The sequence below is a fragment of the Lissotriton helveticus genome, chromosome 9, assembly GCF_964261635.1.
Source record: "Lissotriton helveticus chromosome 9, aLisHel1.1, whole genome shotgun sequence".
Taxonomy (NCBI): Eukaryota; Metazoa; Chordata; class Amphibia; order Caudata; family Salamandridae; genus Lissotriton; species Lissotriton helveticus.
In genome coordinates, this window is record NC_136070.1 from 261,454,925 (window position 1) to 261,468,124 (window position 13,200).

A 13,200-nucleotide genomic window follows, 5' to 3' on the forward strand; every position below is an offset into this window, starting at 1 on the left:
ATGGTGGCGAAACACCGGTCGACGTCGAGGGATCACCATCATCGTTCGAAGTCGAGGAATGAACGATCCAGATCGACGTCGAGACACCTTGAACGAGGAACCAGGGAGGTTTCTATGATACTAGTGACTGAATCAGCTTCCCGTCATTCTTCTGGTTCTTCCAGTTCAAGATCCAGAAGTCCTCGCAGATCTAGAAGTCCTTCCCGCAGACCTTCCAATGAGGTTATACAGTTGTCTCCCAGATGGGATAGGCCTCTGCACCATTGGCGAGACTCGGGGGCCACAAGACGGATGCAGGAATATGTCAGCCCAGTGCACAGATCTCCACTGCAAAGACTTGTTGACGAAGTGGATAGACGCAGCCCTCCCAGGCGCAAAGAAAGATCGCCTGCGAAACAAGCTGCATCTCGTTTCCCTGCACGAGAAGAGCGTTCAGGAAGGTCTCACGAAAAGAGACGCGACCGTTCCCCTAGACAGGAGGTACCAGTCAGAAGATCACGAGAAAGAAGAGCTCGGACACCAGCTACTTCTTCTTCTTCATCTAAACGCTCTTCCACTCGGGATTACTCTCCTACCTTAGTGGATAGCCCTATCTCTAGGATTTCCCCGGTGGACGATATTAACACCTACCATGATGTCCTGCAGAGGGGTGCTCTGAAATTAGGCATCGAGATGTCTGTTCCACAGGTATCCACAACAGTGATTTTTGAAACCCTTCACCAAAGGTCGGTTTCTCGACCAGTGTTACCATTGGTTCCAGGGATCATGGACCCTGTCAATGATGTGTTCTTGGCCCCAACATCAGTAAGAGCGGTTCCGGCTCGGATTCAGAAGAAGTATAAAGCTGCACCCTCTGATCCGATTTTTGTGAAAGCAGATCCTCCCGCCGACTCAGTAGTGGTTGCGGCGGCAAGAAAGACCCACTCAGTCTCTCCCTCCTCCTCAACGCCGCCTGATAAGGACAGCAAGTTACAAGACTCGTGGGGCCGCAAAATCTGTAGTTCTGCCGCTTCGACACTGAAGGTTTCTAGCGCGGCTGCTCTTTTGGGCAGATATGACAGAGCCTTGTGGGACTCAATGGAACGTTTTAAATCCAAATTGCCTAAGGAGGACCAGCAAGACTTCGAGGAGACCCTAACAGAAGGAAGTCTTGTGGCTAATCAGTTGATTAGCACTGCTGCAGATGGAGCGATATTGGCGGGGCATACCTATGTCCATGGGGTATGTGCTAGACGTTCTTCGTGGCTGCGCCTGACAGGCCTCAAGCCTGATGCGCAACAACGCATTCTGAACCTCCCGCTTACCGGCAAATCTCTTTTTGGACAGCACACGGATGACGAAATGAGTCGTATGAAAGCCGAACTCGACACCGTCAAGGCAGTCGGCCTAGAAAAAAAGAGAGTTCAAACGCCGTTTCAAGTCCAACAGAGGCAGAGGGGCTCAACAGAGGGTTCAAACCCCTCAGTGGTCCCAGAACAAAACGCAGGGCAAGACCCAGTTTCGAGGTGGTAAAGCCAACCGAATTAGAGGAGGTCACCAACAGTCCTCTACTTCGACTAGAGGAGGAAAACAATGAGCTCTGGCTTCCTCTGGCGCCGTTACCCACTCCAGTGGGAGGAAGTGTTTCAAAACATCTGGAAGAGTGGAACAGCATCACGAACGATCGGTGGGTGCTGAATACACTGCGCAATGGATATGCTCTTCGTTTCAGTGCGCCTCAACAGGACATTCCCCCAAAGAAAGGTCGTCCACACCAACTAGATCTGCTCCGAAAAGAGGTGAAGTCTCTTCTTCAAAAAAGAGCCATAGAAGAAGTGCCTCCCTCTCAAAGGGGAAAAGGAGTCTACTCCAGATACTTTCTTGTCCCCAAAAAAGATCAGGAAAACAAGTTCCGGCCCATCCTAAATCTTCGTGTTCTGAACAAGAACGTAGTCAAGGAGAAGTTCCGCATGCTTGCTCTTCATCAAATATGCCCACATCTGCAAGTAGGAGATTGGATGTGTTCGATGGACTTGCAAGATGCCTACTTCCACATTCCAATCGCCATGCGACATCGGAAGTTCCTAAGGTTTCTGATAGGCACCAAGCACTACCAGTACAGGGTCCTGCCTTTCGGACTAAAGTCAGCGCCGAAAGTCTTCACCAAATGCATGGCAGTGGTGGCAGCCTTCCTGCACAAAAAAGGGTTTTTCGTCTATCCATACCTAGACGACTGGCTCCCAAAAGGCCCATCTCCTCAGCAGGTAGAGAACAACTTACACCTTTGCCTGCTACAATTGCGCAGACTCGGCCTCCACGTCAACATGGAGAAGTCAGTAGTGCTACCGACCCAGTCACTACACTACCTGGGCTCCGTTCTGGATACAAGACTAGGAAAAGCGTATCCTTCGGAGGAGAGACTATTGTCTATGCAGCTGAAGTGCAGAGTTCTACTGCAATCCCAGAATCCAACAGCGCGTCAAGTGGCGTCTCTGCTGGGTTCCATGGCGTCCTGCATCTTCTTAATTCCTCATGCCCGGCTAAGGATGCGACCTTTGCAGCAAGCTCTGGAGGATCAATGGGATCAGTCGACAGGGCTCTGGGAAGACAAGATCTATCTTTCCCAGGTGACGAAGACCTCCATCAAATGGTGGACTCACCCTCGCAACCTTCTGGTGGGAGTGCCTTTTCATCAACCTCTCCCAACACAGTCTATAGTCACAGACGCGTCTCTCCAGGGCTGGGGAGCGCACATGGGGTGTCTGCAGATTCAAGGAAGGTGGTCAACAAAGGAACAGACCTACCATATCAACATGCTAGAGCTTCGAGCAGTCCATCTGGCTCTGAAGTCCTTCCTTCCTGCACTCGAATCACACTCAGTTCTGATTCAAACGGACAACACGACGACCATGTTCTACTTGAACAAGCAGGGCGGAACTCGATCGCGTCCTCTCTCTCTGGAGTCACAAGCCATATGGCACTGGCTGCTTGCACGGAACCTCACAGTAGTGGCGGTGCACCTCCCAGGAGAGCTAAATGTCAAGGCCGACGCACTCAGCAGGCACTTCGAAGATCAGCCAGACTGGGTGCTGCACGACGAGGTGGTGGCAGACATTTTCCATCGCTGGGGTCGTCCAGAAATAGACCTGTTCGCAGACGACGAAAACTCAAAATGCCGCACCTTCGCATCCAGATTCCACCATCCAGGGACAAGGGGGAATGCCCTTTTGATGGACTGGTCAGAGACATTTGCTTACGCATTTCCTCCTCTGCCCCTGATTCCGAAGGTGGTGTCCAAACTCATCAGATCCAGCATGACCATGATCCTAATAGCACCGGACTGGCCTCGGCAGTGGTGGTACCCGGACCTTCTACAGCTGTCGGTGTCTCCACCCAGGAGACTGTCCTGCAGACCAGACCTGTTGACCAAGATGGGGGGGAAGATTCTTCATCCCAACCTTCCCTCACTGCACTTGACAGCATGGCTCCTGAGATCATACAATACGGACATTTAAATTTGTCATCTGATTGTATGCACATTTTAAAGGAAGCAAAACGACCCTCCACTAGAACGTCTATGCTTTTAAGTGGAAGAGGTTTTTTCTTTGGTGCAGAGAACGTCACTTTGATCCCTCTTCAGCACAGGAGGAGGTGATTCTGCCTTACTTGTTGTACTTAGCGAGATCTGGTCTTAAGTATGCTTCAATCAGGGTGCACCTCTCAGCCATTACGGCTTATAGGAAGTCTCCTACTCAGCCCTCCTTCTTCCAGATGGAGGTGGTCAAGGACTTCTTACAGGGGTTGAAGAAGGTGTACCCCCCTGTGAGAAATCCTTCTCCTCCGTGGGAATTAAACCTTGTGTTTTCTAAGTTGATGGGCCCCCCCTTTGAACCCATCCACAGATCTTCCTTGCAACACCTTTCGTGGAAGGCGGCTTTTCTAGTCGCTATTACTTCAGCGCGCAGAGTCAGTGAGATACAGGCTCTGTGTACAAAAGAACCCTACACTGTTTTCCATCACAACAGAGTAGTCTTGAGAGCGCATCCATCCTTTTTACCTAAGGTTGTCTCTGATTTTCATATAAATCAGTCTATTTCCCTTCCTTCCTTTTTTCCAAATCCTACGACCCCAGCTGAGCGGTCGCTGCACTCTTTAGATCTCAAGAGTCCTTAAATTTTATTTGGAAAAGACCAAGGAGAGTAGAAAGACGGACCAATTGTTTATCAACTATGGTCCACTGAGGACGGGTTTCCCTGCTGCCAAAAGATCCATCTCCAGATGGATCGTCTCCTGTATTAAATTCGCTTATCAGCTTGCAGGCAAACCTTTGCTTTTGTTACCTAAAGCTCACTTTACTAGGGGGAAAGCGGCAACAGTAGCTTTCCTACATGATGTCCCTATGTCAGAGATTTGCAAGGCTGCAACCTGGAGATCAGTTCATACCTTTACAAGGCATTACTGCCTAGAATCTGATTCCAGGACTGATACTCAAGTAGGACAAGCCTCTTTGAGGAATCTATTTGGGTAGCCTGCGGCTTGTACAAGCTTTTCTAAGCTTAGTAATGTTATTACTGTATTGTTACTCCTTTGCCCGCAGGGAGATGAGGTGAGGCTCGCTATTCTATTCTAATGCTTATGACTATTGATGAGGATCCCCTGGAAGAGAAGGATTAGTCACTTACCTGTAATCCTAGTTCTCTTCCAGGGGTATCCTCATCAAAGTCATAAGCAACCCACCCGCCTCCCCGGGCAAAGGATCTTTATTGCTTTGGAGATATTGTTAACCTATTTGTTTCCATGGTTTTTCAGTCTCCGAAAAGAACAACTGACCCAACTGTCACCCCTGAGGCATGATGGGATACTGGGGGTGGTCATGAGTGCCTTAAAGGCACGGCGTCAGTTTTTTTGTAGCATGCAGCTACAGGTTAGCTTTTCAGTCTTTTAGACTGTGTGTTTGCAATGAAGCCTGGGAGCTTTCTATGCTTTCAGGATATAGTAAGAATTTCTACTGCTTTTTCAGCATTAAAACAGTTTCAAAGCAATCTTTGATGTTGTTTCTCATGTTTCTAATGCATATGTTTTCATGTATGGTGGAAATTCTTTACAGCATAATCCAGCTCTATGGTTATTTTGGCTGCAATTGCTTGTTTTTATATATATATATATATGAGTATATATATGTGGGGCACATATAATATAGTGTTTCCGGGGTCCCGCGCATGGGCGGAAATATTCTAATGCTTATGACTTTGATGAGGATACCCCTGGAAGAGAACTAGGATTACAGGTAAGTAACTAATCCTTATCCCAGAGGCCCTGCTATTAGGCTGGAGGATTCCCCACCCTCAGTGATTCTAGAGACTTCCTCCTCAGTGCTCCCACATGCACTGGCTCAGGAAGAATTTTCTTCTCCAAGGGACCGCTCTTTTGGGTGAAGTCCAGCGGGCAGGTAGCGGATGAATTCCCTGCAATGCCTTTTGGTCCAGTAGTAGTGCTCACTGTTGGCTTCCTTGCTGTAGTTATGCTCTATTTGTCGGATTCCTGTGGTTTTACATAAAATTCTGGTGCTTCTTTGGTGCCAAGGAATGTGGGTTACCTCACTGGCTGTATGTCAGCCAGCATCAGACAGGCTGCACGAAAACGCAGAGGGGAGAGATTGAAATACATGGCTTTTCCAAATGCTGCACCCCTTGCTCTCATGTAACGGAATAAGTATTTGGATCCGTCTATTTTACCACCTCGCCAGCATTGTGTTCTCTCCATCTCCTGAGACCTTGTCGGCTGCCACGTCTCCACTGCTCGAACTTCTCTCTCCTTTCACCTCACCAATTTTCGTACCTCTCTCTCTCGCTGTCTCTCTCTTTGTCACTCTTTCTCTCTCTCTCGCTCTCTCTCTCTCTCTGGAACCTCATCAGCACTTAGTCCTTTTTCAGTTGCTACCTTACCACTGTTCAAGGCCTTCCCTTCTGACACGTCACCAGTGTTCAAACCAGACTTCTCTCTTCTGAAACGTCAACAGACCGTTCTCTCCTGCTGGTTTACCATTTTCAGACCCATCACACCAGCGTTCTGATGTCTTTCTCGTGTTACAGTATTTTCCCTGAGGCCTCTTTTTCATGGCACCTCACTACAGTTAATGACCCCTGTTTATTTTCAGCATACCAACTTTCAGACATCTCTCTTCTTCTGTTTCACTGGAGGTCGGGCAGCTATTGCCTGCCACTTTACCAGCATTTAGATCACTTTCTCAGGCTACCTCGAGTTTGAGACATCACTTTCTTGCCAATTTACCATTGTTCAAGCGCCTCTGCCCGCCAGCACTAACATTCATACCTCTCTGCCGCTGTCTCGCCAGACAGCGATTTAGACCAGTCTCGCATCTAGCTCAGGAGAGTTTAGAACTTTCTCTGCTGCAACATTAGTAAAATTAAGATTTTCCTGTACAACATCCAGGCCTCCCTCATGACACTGAATCAGCATTTAGGCGACTATACCCTATCTTCTCTGAATCCTTACTAAAATCCTAATCTTAGCCATTTTACTGCAGTTTGATCTCTCTGTCATCTGCCATATTGGCAACTTTCAAACCTCTCTCACCTGCTCCCACGCCAATATTCGCATTTCTTTTTATCCATATTCAGACCTCTCTTGCTCATGTGCCACCTTCCTATTGTTCAGTCACCTTCTGGTTGTCTCCCGCCATCTCACCAGGTTTGAGACCCTCACGGTGCAGAAGTCGCCAGACTTCAGAACTCTTTTCTGTCACTTTATCAACATTTGAATCCATTCCTTGCTACCTCAACAGTATACGGATGTGTTGCACTCCCAGTACATCTCAATGCCTTTAGATCAACAAACCCACTCTTTCAACACACACAAGCATGTCCTAGAAGTTTCTCAGTTTCATAAATTGCTTGAACTGGCGTTAGGAGAAGACGCTCCTTGGCTGGAGTATCTGTGCGCACAATAAATAGACGTAACATAACATAACATAACATAACATCTTCCAGGTCTGGATCATGGCAGGTAAAGACCATACCCATGTTGATGTAAAGGTCATGTTTATGTAGTAGCCATCAACCTAATGGCAAATATTATATATTTCTCTCTTCCTCCCATTCACTAGCAGTCAGTCAGATATATTCGTCTTCTCTAGAGTTAGACATTTTTTGCTTAGCATCTGGATATCTCTTTTGCCATCTTAATAATATTCAGGCCTTGTATTTTCACACTACCTCTGCAGCAGAGACCCATTTTCCCCTCCCACCTCTCCCACTCGTCGGGCATTGCAAAGATGTTGCCGGGGGCATGGGTCTAGCAAGGGCCACATGATTTGGATTTCTTAATGCCTGGAAGCACTTCAGTCAGCAATATTGCTATTTCCTTGTCACAGCTTAGGTAAATGCTCTACCTTTTCCATTGCACAGCTGAAGAGGTTATCCATGACAATCCAGTAGTTGAACAGGGCACCCCTCTGCATTCCCATTTGCACAGCATAGGTAACATGCTTTGGAGGTCTGTTTTTGTAAGGTTCAGATACAGGTTTGTGCTTGACATCCTATTTTGAATAAATGATAGGCATTTCCTGATATTGTTTTCTGAAGATACCTTCAAGTAAAATCATGATCTGTGGTGTACTATTAAATGTGTATTCTGTGGTCGCCAGGAGGAACCCTAAAAGTTTCTCTTTCCATGCTGAAAACCCCTGGGAGTGAATGAAGCTGTTTGGACTATTGCAAGTGATGGAAAGAAGTGAGAAAGTGGTGAGGGGGGGGGGAGTGGTATGGGCACTCATTAGGAACAATCAGTGTTGGTTGTCAAGCAAATTATGAAAATAAGTTGAAGTGCAATTTTAAGTGCCTGGTGGTCAACGGTAATGAAAGTCTGTAAGGCTTCGAGGAGCACTAGGATGTTGTCATGGATTTAAGGGCATTATCCTCTAACTAGATGCACTTTTTTCTGTGGTTCAGCTTGGCCTGAAGCCTGATAGGACTGCAGGACGTTCTATCTGTCAATATGACTTGCAATTGTAAGGCAACTTCTCTGTCGAGGACTTTCCCAAGTAAGGACAGCTTTGTGGTAATTACCGAGATACCTTGGGTTAAGTGTTATTTCTTTAAAGAGTAAGAATTTATCTGATGCTGTCTTCCTAGGTGGAGGTGATCTTTATTGTCATCAGGGAAGGCGTGAGGGCGTTGTTTAGAAGTGTCCTCATATTAATAGATTGGAGTGCATAATCTAAGTTGGTGATTGTTCTCAGTGATGCATGAAAGTTGGTGAGGTCTGTGGCTGTTAGATGCTGGAAGGTGATCCGTTTAGTTATGGCATAGGGTCAGAGAGTGTTAGGATGGTGAGATCTAGGATAAGAGGATTCTGATGTGATGTTAAGAGGTGCTTAAGTGCTCAGAAGGTTTGGGTTTGCTAGTGTGTAGATTGTGAGTGAGATGATCAGGTGATTAATTGGTCCTTTCGAGGAGTACTGCAAGCAGACTAGCGGCTTAGGTTTTTAATGTCGCGTTTGACTGTAGGATCAGTGGAAAGTGCTAAAACTAAAAACAATACAACTGAAACAACACATCCGAAAGCCCAAAGTCTAACTAGCATTTAATGCAGTATAGCGCGCAGCACAGTAAAATAATTAAAAGACCATTGTTATTTCAACTGACCAAGGCTCTCGCTAGAAAAAGGTCAGCTGGAGCATAATGCTGAAATACATAAAATTGATACCAGTATATATATGTTTCTCTCAGTGCAAGTCTGTGGAACCTAATCACATGACAGAAACATGTTGCTTGCAGCAGAAACATATCTAATGAGCAGGTGGCTGGATCTTTTCCATGAGGAAGTGCAAGATACCATATATGAAAGCGAGGTTAAACTTCTCAGTACTGTGCAAATATACCTTCTTGAATAACATGGAGTCTGAGTCTACTTAAACATGACAATTAGCCAGCATACACAAAGACACAGGATGTTTTAAATCAATGAGAAACAACAGTCATATTTAATATAAAATATTGATACATTCTTGGATATATATATATATATAACTGCAATACTGTAATGCATAGGGGTATATGAGTATAACACAATAGGACACATGAATACGTTTTCACAAATGTTTTTTATGGTTGTATCACCCTGGAGGCTAAAGCCTCAGAGAAAGATGTCTTAAAATGCATGAGGACAGAGTGGTTGTGTGGTTAGCAGTGTCATCAGTGTATGTTTATCGAAGCCTGTGTGTCTGTAGAAGTGACGAAAGGCGGTAGTCTGTGAGTGGAAGTCAACTTTAAAGGTGCTGCTGATGGTTACCTCCAGGCTGGTGAAAAGCCATGTCAGTTTTTAGAGGACAGATAGTCTGCCTCCAGCTTTGTGTACAGCTGAGAGTGTCTATATTGTTCTATTTGGGGATGCCTACATCAAAGATGTAAGATGATGTGTGTGAGGATAGTACCTAAGGTATCCTGTTTCATTGCTCCAGTCAGGCCTTCCTAGTAGAAGTCTGTACACTCTTAATAAATAGCGCCAGCCCACTTGGTTCCCTTTACTGACACTGAATTTCCACACATCTCACTGTAGGGTAACCGCAGCAGGAATATATAGCATTCTGTAAAGACACCTTAAACCTACTTATCATTGGAAAGACACCTCGGGCCAATACATCTCATTACAGACCCAGGCTGGTGCACATAGACCATCATTGGGTACTGTGAAAGTACTGCAGCCCTCATGTCTCATAGTAGGCAACTATGCAGGCCGCATCGCTCTTGAAGGGGGAAGGCCCGCCCACTCGTAGATGCCTGTATGTGCACCGAATTGAACACACATGTTTTTTTCACAGGTTTGCAACTGTCCGATATGATAAAGCGGCGAAAAACATCAAGAATCAGTTCATGCATTTGACCAACTACAGTGTCAACAAGAAGAGTGGCGATTACGTCAGGTATGTCGGGTACAATAGTTGTGCAGTGTGCAGCTTTGCCAGTAACAATAGTCTGAGCCTGTCCTAGACATCTCTTCTATTCTCAGTTCCTTCCAACCATATTTATCTGTGACACTGGAAAACTACTGTGTTGAACCCCCGCCATCTTGATACTCGTTTCCCCAGTGATATACTGGGTTTTAATTATTCCATGGTTCTGCAGTACTCTGACAGTCCCAGGTTGGCATAGCAACATGTTCCTCTCTGCAGGGGGGCAGATTGCCCTGTGACTTTTCCAAGTTAATATGTATGCTCTGCTCTTGTGCCATGTTACCATGTCATTTTTCCATTAATAGTCTGTTGTATGCCTAGTTGTAGTACTCCTCGGTGACATTTGAACACTACTTTTCTGCCCTCCATCAGGTGGATTTATTCCTCTTTGACTGTTCCAGCCTGCTGTGCTATGTTCTGCATGATTCCTTATTATGTGCTAGTCTCTGACAGGTAGCCATGTAGCAGTGTGTTCTTGTCAAGCTGCCATGTTAGTCTGGCAGATTCCTCTGGCTCTTAGCTCCTTGATGAACTAAAGGCTTTGTTATATGCCCAGCAGCTCAAAGATGATATTTTGGACAAAGCAATAGGAGTAGTTAGTTATAGGTGAAACACTGCATTACCTAAAAAAATTAATTTCTTTTTTTGACGTCTTTTTTTCTAGTTGTGATGATCCAGAAGTAGAGGATTATGGGAATAAGTGGAGCATGAGTGCTATGCTAAGGTACCTGAAGCAGGAAGGCAAAGATACTGCAGGTAAGGAAGAGCATTCGCCGTCACACACACAGCCACAGTTCATGACACTCTCACAGTTAGAGAACTCTAAATCTATCATGCAGATTTCCCTGTGGAAAATGTAGATTTCTTAGAACCCTGACGAATTTTAAAATTTTAGAAATGTCCTGCAATTGTTTACCAAAATAGAAAGTGTTACTTAGCGTCAGGAATTATGGGTGGCAATTAACTGGCGTGTACACCCAGGACTGCAGAGGCCACTTTCAAAGTGATCAACGCTCTGTTTGAGGTTCTCTTTTAGTGTGATGGTAGATCAGTTGAGTTGTTGGTTGGGCTTAGCAGTGATGCCCTATATAGTAAGGCCTGATTCACAAAGGCAAATATACACCTTTGTGTAAGTTTACTTTTTTTGTATTCACAGACTACAAGTTAATAGTAAATTTACGACTGCGGAGAGTCCGCAGTCGGGCGGAGAACTCTGCTCATAAAAAAATAGGTCAGGCCAATCTTTATGTGCGAAGTTTTTCTCCCCGACTGTGGAGTCTCTGCAGACGTAAACTTACTATTAACTGGTAGTTTGTGATTCCCAAAAATCATAAACTTAATCAAAAGTGTAAGTTTACCTTTGTGAATCAGGTCGAAAGTATTTTAATGGCAGAACCCGAATTACTCCGTCACCCAATGGAGACTGACTCCTATCCTGTAAGTTTGAATGTGTCCAACTGGTGTGGGGGGCTGTAAACTCTGTAATGACTATCAATGAAGATCCCATGGTGGAGCAAATGTCTTCCAGGGGTGAGTTTACGTCTCCTTACAATCCCGTAGCTCTGTGCATTTTTATCACTCTCCCGGTTAGGGTGGGTGAGTCCTCTTTGGACTTTACAAATCCTGTAAGTGTGTGCATTTTTAGCACTCTCCCGGTTAGGGTGGGTGAGTCCTCTTTAGACTTTACAAATCCTGTAAGTGTGTGCATTTTTAGCATTCTCCCGGTTAGGGTGGGTGAGTCCTCTTTGGACTTTACAAATCCTGTAAGTGTGTGCATTTTTATCACTCTCCCGGTTAGGGTGGGTGAGTCCTCTTTGGACTTTACAAATCCTGTAAGTGTGTGCATTTTTAGCACTCTCCCGGTTAGGGTGGGTGAGTACTCTTTGGACTTTACAAATCCTGTAAGTGTGTGCATTTTTAGCATTCTCCCGGTTAGGGTGGGTGAGTCCTCTTTGGACTTTACAAATCCTGTAAGTGTGTGCATTTTTAGCACTCTCCCGGTTAGGGTGGGTGAGTCCTCTTTGGACTTTACAAATCCTGTAAGTGTGTGCATTTTTATCACTCTCCTGGTTAGGGTAGGTGAGTCCTCTTTGGGCTTGAAAATACCGTAGGTGTGTGCATTTTTATCACTCTCCCGGTTAGGGTATGTGAGTCCTCTTTGGGATTGAAAATCCCGTAGGTGTGTGCATTTGTATCACTCTCCCAGTTAGGGTGGGTGAGTCCTCTTTAGACTTTACAAATCCTGTAAGTGTGTGCATTTTTATCACTCTCCCGGTTAGGGTAGGTGAGTCCTCTTTGGGCTTGACAAATCCTGTAGGTGTGTGCATATTTATCACACTCCCGGTTAGGGTGGGTGAGTCCTCTTTGACCTTTACAATCCCACTGCTGTGTGCATTTGTATCACTCTCCTGGTTAGGGTGGGTGAGTCCTCTTTGGACTTTGCAATCCCGTAGGTGCGTACATTTTTATCAGTCTCCCAGTTAGGGTAGGTGAGTCCTCTTTGGGCTTGAAAATCCCGTAGGTGTGTGCATTTTTATCACTCTCCTGGTTAGGGTGGGTGAGTCCTCTGTGGACTTTACAAATCCTGTAGGTGTGTTTTTATCACTCTCCCTGTTAGGGTGGGTGAGTCCTCTTTGGACTTTACAATCCAGTAGGTGTGTGCATTAATATCACTCTCCCGGTTAGGGTAGGTGAGTCCTCTTTGGGCTTTAAAATCCCGTAGGTCTGTGCATTTTTATCACTCTCCCGATTAGGGTAGGTGAGTCCTCTTTGGGCTTGAAAATCCCGTAGGTGTGTGCATTTTTATCACTCTCCCGGTTAGGGTAGGTGAGTCCTCTTTGGGCTTGAAAATCCTGTAGTTGTGTGCATTTGTATCACTCTCCCAGTTAGGGTGGGTAAATCCTCTTTAGACTTTACAAATCCCGTAGGTGTGTGCATTTTTATCACTCTCCCGGTTAGGGTAGGTGAGTCCTCTTTGGGCTTGAAAATCCTGTAGTTGTGTGAATTTGTATCCCTCTCCCAGTTAGGGTGGGTGAATTCTCTTTAGACTTTACAAATCCTGTAAGTGTGTGCATTTTTATCACTCTCCCGGTTAGGGTAGGGGAGTCCTCTTTGGACTTTACAAATCCTGTAAGTGTGTGCATTTTGATCACTCTCCCAGTTAGGGTGGGTGAGTCCTCTTTAGACTTTACAAATCCTGTAGGTGTGTTTTTATCACTCTCCCAGTTAGGGGGGTGAGTCCTCTTTAG

General features: G+C 45.7%; 1 protein-coding gene across 6 annotated transcripts in view; it reads left to right on the plus strand.

Moving 5' to 3' along the window:
* TTLL5 (tubulin tyrosine ligase like 5) overlaps positions 1-13,200 on the plus strand; it is a 1,026,293-nt gene that overhangs the window by 214,273 nt on the left and 798,820 nt on the right. For all 6 annotated transcript variants that reach the window (XM_078659928.1, XM_078659931.1, XM_078659927.1 and 3 more), the window contains exons 12-13: positions 9,821-9,922; positions 10,617-10,708. In XM_078659928.1, the coding sequence (XP_078516054.1) occupies positions 9,821-9,922; positions 10,617-10,708 (194 nt within the window). The remainder of the gene's footprint in view (positions 1-9,820; positions 9,923-10,616; positions 10,709-13,200) is intronic.